Source organism: Diceros bicornis, chromosome 19, assembly GCF_020826845.1.
Source record: "Diceros bicornis minor isolate mBicDic1 chromosome 19, mDicBic1.mat.cur, whole genome shotgun sequence".
In the NCBI taxonomy this organism is placed as follows: domain Eukaryota; kingdom Metazoa; phylum Chordata; class Mammalia; order Perissodactyla; family Rhinocerotidae; genus Diceros; species Diceros bicornis.
This window is the reverse complement of record NC_080758.1, coordinates 22,809,993-22,820,535: the sequence shown is the minus strand read 5'-3', so window position 1 is coordinate 22,820,535 and position 10,543 is coordinate 22,809,993. Positions and strand designations below refer to the sequence as shown.

General features: G+C 46.8%; 1 protein-coding gene across 1 annotated transcript in view; it reads left to right on the top strand.

The window, feature by feature from the left end:
- RPN2 (ribophorin II) overlaps positions 1 to 3,059 on the top strand; it is a 55,151-nt gene extending 52,092 nt beyond the window's left edge. The window contains exon 17 of the mRNA XM_058562740.1: positions 2,715 to 3,059. Coding sequence (XP_058418723.1) covers positions 2,715 to 2,727 — 13 coding nt within the window. The 3' untranslated portion in view covers positions 2,728 to 3,059. The remainder of the gene's footprint in view (positions 1 to 2,714) is intronic.
- Positions 3,060 to 10,543: the final 7,484 nt, after the last annotated feature.

Here is a 10,543-nt window from a genome sequence, read left to right as displayed (position 1 = left end):
ACCTCATGCATGTCAGTTATTTATCTAATTTTTAGCCCACTTATTCCTCCCACCCTCCCTAAGCCAAAGCTGAATTCGGAGGCCCTTTTCCCACTTCCTAAACCAGGTTGTGACTGGACTGGGGCAAAAGCCAAAGCCCGCTGAGGTAGCCCAGCGGATGGAATAACTTTGCAGCAGAGCAACTTTGACCTGGCTTTGACTGTATGACTCCATCCTCCCTTATGTCCTGTGGGGTACTTCATAGGCAACAGCCCCTCTCTTTGTTTATAGGAGAGCAGAGTTGAGGATAAGACAGATCCAACTTGCGACTTCTTAAAAGGGGACCCCATTCAGAACATCTAAATTCATTCAGTGATGGTCCCATGGCAAATCCTGGCACACCTCGTCACTGTTTCTAGGCCTTTTTATAACCTTCTTCTCTGGTTGGGCCAAACAGTGTGGTTTGGTGAGGCTCTAAATTATGAAGGACTGATGGCCACAGCTCAAAGCCAGCATCAGAACTCAGGTTCCTGGAGCTCAGGGTGTGATTCATGGCTGCTCCCTGTGTGACTAAAATATCAAGTGAAATACCACCTATTCTCTATTCAGGTATGAGTCCTAGGATGAGGATGGAAGTGCAGGCAAGGTGAAGGGAGGGGAGGAGAGAGAGTGTCTGATGCTTCATTGATCAGCTCCTCTAGACCAGGGATAGGCAAAAATTTTCTAGAAAGAGCTAGATAGTATTTGAGGCTTTGCAGCCCATATGGTCTCTCTTATAAGTGCTCTACTCTGCCACTGTAATGTGAAAGCAGCCATGGACTATGTAAACAAATGAACATGGCTATGTTCCAATAAAATTTTATTTACGATAAGAGGTGGCGGTCTGGATTTGGCCCGTGGGGCATAGTTTGCTGACCCCTGTACTAGACCAACAAAGAGGAGGGAGGTATTTGAATTTTCAAGTCATGTTCCCTCTTGTCCCTTACCATGGAAATGTCCTTCCCTGCCAAAGCAACAAAGCCTTCTAATTTTTAATCCTCTGGAAATAGGAGAAATCAACAAAGCATAGAATGTAGAGCTTTTCCTCTGATGGCTGAGCATAAGCTGGAACATCTAGTCCTCAACACAGAACGAAACTATATTTGTTTTGGTTTTGTTTTTTCGGGTTTAATTTATATACAGTAAAATTCAACCTTTTTAGTGTACCATTCTGTGAATCTTGACAAACCTTATACAGTCATGTAAATACCACCTCAATCAAGATACAGACTATTTCCCCACTCCAAAAAGTTCCCCCTATGTACCTTTGCAGCCAGTCCCTTCTTTCCACCCCCATTCCCTGGCCATATCCATTTGGTTTTGTCCTAAATTATAGTTTCTCTGTCTGAGATTTGCTTTCAGAACTAGTCCTTTCTGCTAAATATTCAGCTCTGTAGTTCTTGGAAATAACTCTGGATTGATTTTTTTCTTGATTTTTAGATAGTTCACCCCTGCCCAACTACCCCCAAATCATGATGCTTGAGAGAGAGAGGAAAGTCACTTGATTATATGACATTTGGGACTTGCTGAGGTTGGGACCTAGTACTTTAAAGGAAAGTCTCTGGTAGCTAAGGCTTTTGATCTGAGGATAGATTTGATTTGATCAGGCTTAATGGAGGGCATAACTTCTTAGCCAAGACAGAGGTTTGTGGGCCACGACCCTTTCAGTGGTTCTTATTTCACACTTGTGTTCTCCTCTCTGCGTGAACATTTCAGAACACACACATTTTAATGTACCTGGGCACCTCTGAATGTTGCAAAGAATTAGGGGCACTCACTTCGACCCTCAGGATTAGTTCTGTGCCTGTGCATGCCCCTTGGAACTGTTGATAATTGGTTTGGAGCCTGCCATTCTGCAAGACTGCGTCGTCATCACAGCAGCCCTCACCACTGGATATAGCTTCCTGCTAAGGACGGCCCGTTTCTCAGTACCTGCCCCTGCTTGTCAGAGCCACCTGAATTACTTACTTGCTGCTGTCACCCTCCTGGTTGCACAGTGTCTGTCTAGATTTTCATTTTCCTTCTTCTGTTTCCCCATCACTTCTTGGAGTCTAGGGAAAGGCAGCTGTGGGGAAAGAAGGAATAAAGAGATTTTTTTTTTTATCCCCTCTTAAAATTTTTCTGTGAACTGAGTCCCATTTTTGAGAATCATTCTTTCTTAGGTTTAGGCACTGAGTCTGACCATTAGCAAGAACACGACCACATGGCAGGAATATGATGCAGGTTTCTGTACTGAATGGTCAGAACGTCATCTTCCAAGCTATATGAGGGCCACATGTTTGGTGGTGGACCTGGAGTTTGGGAAACTGAAGATGAACATTCTTTAAATCTTTCTTTCTGGTCATCTGGTTGAAATTTACACTGTCTTTTTGGCCTTGAATTGTGAGAGGTGTGCCTGGAATTACCTCATCTTAAATTTTCACATATCCCTTTCTGAGTTAGTTATCATCAGGTTTGTTACATTGCTTTTATTTGTCGTCAGCTTTACTTGGAACTAGCTATCTTAGATTCTTTTGTGAAATGAGATGGGGCATAAATAAATAGAATTGATAAATAAACCATGATTCCCGTATAAATGGGATCTTATAGTGGGAGAGTACCTTGGTCTCTGCAAGGTCACCATTGTCACCAGTTGGGAACTGTAACAGTGAATTGAAACCTTCAGTAATTTTGTGTTTATCTCCATTTTCTTTCAGAACAGCACATTAGTTCCAGAAAAAGGAAGGAAATTCTGAAAGCTGAAATGAATATCAAAAAGAGTCAAGAACAAGTTACAGATTGAAAAGAGGAATGAAAAAAAAACTTAAAAAGGAAAAAATTGAAATTGTGGTTATACTTTTGCTTGTTTTTCTGTTTCCCCAACACAGAGCAGATACCTGTGAGCCCAGATATTCTGTTTCTTTGGCTTGGTGCCCTAGCAAGATGCTGTGAATATTCCTAACTTACCCAGATGTTGCATTTGAAAAGTTGAAATCTGTAATTAATCTGTTTGGGAATAAAGAGAATAACAGAAACAAAGGGCTGATTGAGAGTTTGTTCTAGCACTTTTGGACTGATGGGGCTGGAGTACATTCCTGAGGACTTAGTTGGAAAGTACTATTGACACAATGGCCAGTGTGTTTCTCCAAGCCCTTTTACATTGGTCCTTCTCACCCCTTTCTTAACGGAACTGAGAATTGCCTGGAAAAGCCAGCGCCCTCTCTTCTCCAGCAGTGGGTACCAACTGTCTGCATAGAGCCCTGTTGGTATCTGAAGGCCCCTCAGCTTTTACCTTGAAAGTGCCGTCTCGGCATGCAGTGGGGGAAGGGAAGGGATTGTCTTAAAAGGAGGCTGACCACATGAGTTCTCTTAGGCTCTTGGAGGGACACATCTCAAGAATGCCCCTTTTGAAATGCCTAGGACTGCCACTCCATGGAGGTTATATAATATCACTTAGAGAGTAATGTTGAACAGTATGGTTAAGTATATAGACTTCAGTGTTACCACTGAAGTTACCACTTATTAGAGTGGTAACCACTCCTGTTACCACTTATTAGAGTGAGGGACTTTGGGCAAGTGGCTTAACTTCTCTAAGCCTCCTTTTTTCCTTCTGTAACAGAGATCATGACAGGACCTACCTCCTCTGACTGAAAATTCCATGCATCTGAAGTGCTTGGCTGTGCTTGGCATCTTTCCTGAGTGGCCCCTAGTTATGTACCTTGGCTCATTGTCTCCAATTCTATTAATTGAAACATAATAAATACATTTAGGTAACTTTTGAAATGCAGGTAATTCTAACAGTATTTATTGAATTTGGGTGGTAGAAATTATTTTAATCGGATTGTTTTGCAATGTAGCTGAAATTGGGATTTCGATTTGCCAAAGGGGAAAGGAGATTCTGAAACTTTGGGCCAGTTCTGAATGGGATTCTACAGGTGAGAGGGTGATGTGGGCAATTACAGGGGTGCCTCTAAGACAGGAAGGAGGCCTCTCCTTTTCCAGAGGTTGCAAGCTGGTGGCCCATAGATATGTTTTATTTGATCCATAGTGTTTTTTTTAAAAATTGAATTAGTTGCCAACATTTACAAATTGGGGCCCGGCCCAGTGGTGCAAGCGGTTAAGTGCGCGCGCTCTGCTGCAGTGGCCCGGGGTTCACCAGTTCGGATCCTGTGTGCGCACCAACGCACCGCTCGTCAAGCCATGCTGTGGCGGCGTCCCATATAAAGTAGAGGAAGATGGGCATGGATGTTAGCCCAGGGCCAGTCTTGCTCAGCAAAACGAGGAGGATTGGCAGTTGTTGGCTCAGGGCCAATCTTCCTCACCTCCCCCCCCCAAAAAAAAATCTAGGTTTTGGGGGCCCGGCCCAGTGGTGTAGTGGTTAAGTTTGCATGCTCTGCTTCTGCGGCCTGGGGTTTGCGGGTTTGGATCCCGGGTGCGGACCGACGCACGGCTTGTCAAGCCATGCTGTGGCAGCATCCCATATAAAGTAGAAGAAGATGGGCACAGATGTTAGCCCAGGGCCAACCTTCTTCAGCAAAAAGAGGAGGATTGGCAATAGATGTTAGCTCAGGGCTAATCTCCCTCACCAAAAAAAAAAAAAAATCTAGGTTTTGGGGTTTGGATTCTCTTGAAAAAATCAGAGCTGGCAACATTGGGCCTGATTCCTGCATGGCAACAATCAGCTGGAGCTGAACAGCAGCTCCTCCCCTTGGGCGGCGCCTGCATGCTCCAGTTTGCCAGAGCCCCGCCCCTCACAGGTGTCAGCTCCACCGGCCAACTTCACTCCACTGATACCTGACTGGCTCCTGTAGACACAGGACTTTGGGAGCCTTGCTTTTAATTTTTAGCTTCTTGTCCCATCCTGAGGAGAAAGAGTGATGTGGTCTCCTGTTGCTGTTGGGTGGCTCCTAGTGTCCCTACTTGGGTAGGCTGAGACCAGCAGCTCAAGAGTGGTGGGGAAGGGATGAGAGCATGGGGAGCCCACCCAGCTGGGAATTTCACACCTGTAACCAGACCTGTACACTTCTGGCAGACAGACCAGATGAGGCCTGATGGACATGGTGTAGAGAAGGGGTCGTGGAGCCTAATGATAGAAGTACGGTGGCTGGAGGAAGGGTCAGGAGACAGCTTCCTGGAGGAGGGGCCGGCAAGGTGAAGGGACGCCAAGGCTGGCTCAGGGCCGGCCTGCAGACCCGGAGAGGAGCTGGAGAATAAAGCACAGCAGACGTTTGCTGTGCGCCAGGCTCTGTGTTGCGCCCAGAGCTACGGCAGTGAGCAGGACACACGTTCCCTGCCCTTCGTCCACTTACGACCTGGAGGGGACGGGGGAAAGGGAGCGGAGTGGTCACAAATCTCAGAAGGGCTTCCAAGAAAGCAGTTTTTATCTAGAGGGTTGGACAGGCTAAGCTGACACCCGAAGGACAGGAAGGAGCCTTTGCAGAGCTGGGGAAGCACTCTAGGCAGAGAACATATGCAAAGGCTCTGAGGCCAGAGCTTGGCAAACCTGCACTGAAAGCAGGCCAGTGTAGCTAGGGTGTAGTTAGCAAGGAGAGGATCACTGGAAGCCAGAACAAACGGCTTTTAAGGGCTGTGGTCAAGGGGATAGATTTTATTTTAGGACCAACAGCAAATTTTAGGCAACTTGAACTTTATGCTGGGTTATAGCAGAGGCAGAAACTCACCTCACATGCTGTCTTTCTGGCCCTATCCTGTGGGCAAAGCCTCTTGAAGGGCTCTCACCTCTCAGCTCTGGAGCAAGGCTGCAGGGGGGAATCTGCTTGCTTGTATCCCGGTGGTTCTGGGAAGGCTGGAGTTGACAGCAGGCCTAACTCCTATATCTTAGGAAATCCGCTGGATTTGTTGCTCAAAGTATTCACCACTGACAAAGATTCTTTGCTTGACCAAATTTTAGTCAGGCTCCTGAACCTTCTCCTAGGCCCCCCTGTGCACTTCTTTGTAAAATCTAGTTTTAGCAAAAAGCCTGCTAAGTCAATTTAACGAGAACCCCCCACCTTTGATATCTGATCAGGCCCCTAATCCTCCGACATCCCCCAGGTGCTGTCTGATCACCTTGGCCTGTCTTCAACAAGAATCCTGTTAGGTGGGTTTAGCCAGAATCCCCTTACCCCTGATGTTTCCTGTTAATAAGTTTCCATCCACTGGTCCCCACCCTGCTCCTTGGCTGTAAGTTCCCACTTGGCCATGCCGTATTGGGAATTGAGCCCAGTTCTATCCTGAGGTCTCTTTTTCCCTCTTGGAATAGTCGTGAGTAAAATCTGTTTTTAGCACTTGAACTACTGTGCAGCTCTGCTTTTTCTTTGACACCATAGTAGTGCCTGGACTGGCCTTCTCTAGGAAATACTAAGCACAGCAGTTTAGGGTCCAGCTGACCTGCTTTGAATTCCTGGATTAGCTCTGTGTCCTTAGGTACCTTTCTTTACCCTTCTGGGCCTTAGTTTTCCATCAGTAAAAATGGGGATAATACCTCTGAGGCCTTTATAAGGATTAAATGAGGACATACCCCAAACACGTACACAGTGCCTGGCACTTAGCATTGACTCAGTGTTCGCTCTGATTAGTGTGGATACTGTTACTATTGTTAATACCTGTGTGTTGTTAGCAAGAGCCCAGTACGCAGTTTGTACCAGGTCCACGTTTGTTTGTTTGTTTGTTTAATTCACTGGACTCCCCAGCTCTCTTCTCCTAAGGGGGCTGGAGTCTGGAAACAACATAAGAGCACTGCCCTGGAATCAGGAATCAGTTGCCAGCTTTGCTCCCTCCGAGTGGGAGGACCTGGCTGAGTCACCCGACCTCTCACCTCTCTGGGCAGCCAGCCACCCTGCTCTGCCTCTCTCCTGGGGCTGTGGCAGGGAGCAAATGAAGTAAGGGATGGGAAGCCTCTTTGTGGACTTCAAGTTAATACAAACATAAGGGATTATCGTTAAAAGCGACAAGTCCCCCATTGATTAGACCATTTCTTTAGGGAAAGAAAACAGCCTTCGGTCTTAAGTAGGACCCCCACGGGAATGGGGAGCTCCCAGCACCTCTGTGGGGAGGGGCTAAGTCTTTTAAGAGGCCATTAGTGTCGTGGTTAGTGGTGATAAAGTGCTGGAATTGTGCCATCGTGGTTTTTTGCCTTCTAATTGCATTCACCTCAAAAACCACAAGGAGCAGCGGGTCCCAGTGGTCACTATTTCACTTGAAAAACTGGAAGTTGAGAGAGTCCTCGGTTTTTGCTCTTGTTGGGACCAGGCGGAGGAAAGAGATGAGCAGGTGGGTCTGGAGGAAGAGGCGGCCCAGCAAGCCCACCATTCAGCAGTCCCCTCCTTTGTCCTCCTTCCTCGCAGGTTCTCCCTGGCCCAGCCGGCCTCTCGGCCTCTCGTGGTTGAAGTGGACTGCCCGCCCTCAATGGCCAGCCTTCTCCTTGGGAGGGGGCTTTTGTTCCCCATTGTTCCCATTGTCTCCTCAGCAGAGCCGCTAAGGGGCCCCTGCAGAGCCTTTCCCACACTTCACATTCTTTCTTGGAGGGTAAACTGGGGGTCCCAGGGGCAGCAGGTGGCCTAAACTCTGTGAACAACCGAGTTGGCTTTACAGTTCTGGTGCTGGGAGATGGGCCCATGGGACTGGGGGGAGCACTGTGCCCCCGGCTGCAGACCACCGGGGTGGGATTGCTCATCTCTTGAGTCCCCATCGGCTCTAAAATGCAGCAATTCTTGTGCTTTTAATCAAAACAGACATCACATCAATCCAGACTTTTCAGAGTTTGGTGGGGTTTTTTTTAGGTTTAATTTCCTTATAGTAAAATTCACACATCTTAAGTGTACAGCTCCGTGAATTTTTACATCTAACTACACTTGTGTAACCATTACCCAAATCAAAATATGGAACACTTTGGTCCCCCCAGAAAGTTCACAGCTTCTAATAAGAGGCATGCATATGGTAGATGATATGCGCGAATATCTGGCCTAGGTAAAACGATTCATGAATAGAAAAAGTTGAGTAATAACTGTCGTGGATACCTCTGGTCAGTGGTTTCAGTTCCCTGCTTCCCTTTATAGCATGACTTCTCGAAAGAATTGTCTCTGCGAGCTCTGTCCAACAGAAATATAATGCAAGCCACATAGGTGATTTTAAATTTTCTAGTAACCACAATAAAAAAGCAAAAAGGACATTCTTCATGTGAAAAGTGAAATTAATTTTACTTAACCCAGTATATCCAAAATATTATTTTAATATGTAATCGGTATAAAAATATTATTGAGATATTTTGTATTTTTTCATACTGTCTTTGAAATCCAGTGTCTGTTTTACACTTAAAGCACATTTCAGTTGGTACTGGCTACATGTCACGTGTTCAGTAGCCACGTGTGGGCAGTGGCCACCGTAGCGTACAGCCAGGTCTATACTCACCAGCTCTGAGTCCTCTCCTACCGTTGCTCTTGAACCCACTTGAGACAGACTTTTGCCTCACCACTCCACCCAATTTGTTCTCGCCAAGGTCATTGTGGCTTCCACGGCCACTTCCGTGGTCAGCTCCCAACTGACTTGACCCCTCGGCAGCATTTGGTACAGTGGATCACTCCCTTCCTCTTAAAACACTTTTTTAGTTGGCTCCTGGAATTTCCTTCTTGTAGTTTTCCTGTTGTCTCACTGCCTGCTCCTTCTCAGTCTCCCTTACTGGTTCCTCATCTTTCCTCCAAACTTTAAACGTGAGGGTGCCCCAGGGTCAGTCTTAGATCTCTTCTCTACTCTTTCTGTTCTTTTCCTTGGTGATCCGACCTACGCTCCTGGCTTTAAAAGACCATCTAAATGGTGACAGCTCCAAACCAAACCAGAGGCCCAGACCTCTCTCCTGACTCCAGACTCAAATATGCAGGTGCCTACTCAACATCCTACTTGCCTTTAGTAGGCATCTCAGACTCAACATGCCCAAACCCAAACTCCTAACTCTGCTTCTACCCTCAAAGCTCCTAAATGGCAACTCCATCCCTCCAGTTGCTCGGGCCGAAAACTGGAGTCATTCTCGCCTCCTCTCCAATCCCCACACCCTACCCATCAGCAAATGAGTTCTACTGTAAGAATGTAGCCAGAATTTGACCCTTTCTCAGAGTGACTTTAAATACAAGTCAGACCATGTCATTCTTCTGCTTAAACTCTGCGATGGCTCCCATTTCTCCAAGCGTGAGAACCGAAGTCCTTATCATGGCCCCCAAGCGTCCCCATGAGCTGCCCTCCTGCTGCCTCTCGGCCTCCTTTCTTTCCACTCACACCCTCGCCCTGCTCCAGCTGGCCGCACTGACCTCCTGGCTCTTCCTCCTTCCATGCTCTTGCCTCAGGTCCTTTGTGTTGGGTTTTCACTCTGCCTGGAATGTTCTTTACCCAGATATTCACAAGGCCAATCCCCTCTCTTCCTTCAGGTCTGTACTCAAATGTCACCTCATCAGTGAGGCCTTCCCTGACCCCTACACAGCACATATATACATTATAGGTAAAATAATGCCCTCCAGCATTACCCGGCCTTAAATTTCTTTCTTTTGCAGTTGCCACCATCTGACATATTCTATATTTACTTGTTTTTATTATTCTTCCTCCCATTAGAATATGAGCTCTATGAGGTCAGCGGCGTTGTCTGTTTGCTCATGACTATATCCCTAGTGCCTAGAACAGTGCCTGGCACACAGTGAGTGCTCTACAAATATTTGCTGAGTGAATAAATGGCATTGCTCATAAACAAGTCATCAGTGGATGAAGGATGACTTTGGCCCGGAGTAGATGAATATGGTTGAGAGCCTGGTTCTGGGCTGGCCTGCCTGGGTTTGAATCCCAGCTCTCTCACTTGTCAGCTGTGACCACGGCAGTTCAGTTAACCTTTCTGGGCCTCAGTTCCTTGTCCGTGAAATGAGAAGGATGCCAATACCTCCCATTAGGCTGTGTGAGGAGCGTGTGAGATTCCACATGTGAAGCTGCCCGGCTGGCACTCTGAGTGCTGGGTAAATGTTAGCTATTTTTATTATACCTTGTAATATCCCTCTGGGAAAAGTAACTATGTAAAACACGTAAAAAATTAAGCTGAAGATAAAAGAACATTGAGATGCAGACAAGTCTGGGGGAATTTTATTGTATTTATGAGGGGACAAAAGTAGGGCAGAAATTAAATAGGATTAACTGGATGCAGTTGCGTTTCAGCTGCAGGTAGCATAAAACAGGCGGAATCTTCATCCTTGGGAATTCCTGTTGCAGAAAGAACGAGAAAGCTCAATGGGGGGACTGCAGCAGGGTGAGTTAGGCCAGGATGGCTGGAACTAGGGTGACGGGTACTCCAGTGTCAGGACTGGCTGTCTGGGTTCCAGTGTGGGATGGAGGGAAGGGTCTCACTTGAGCTAGTGAAGCGAACCTCAGTGGTAGCCCCAGCTCTGCCCACTGCCACTGAGGTCCCGGGCCTGTCACTTCCCCTTGAGGAAGCCCCTGCTAATCCCCAGACAGGGTTAGATTAGGTTATTCCTTCCGTCACACACATTCACCACACCCCGTACGTCTCTTACCATTT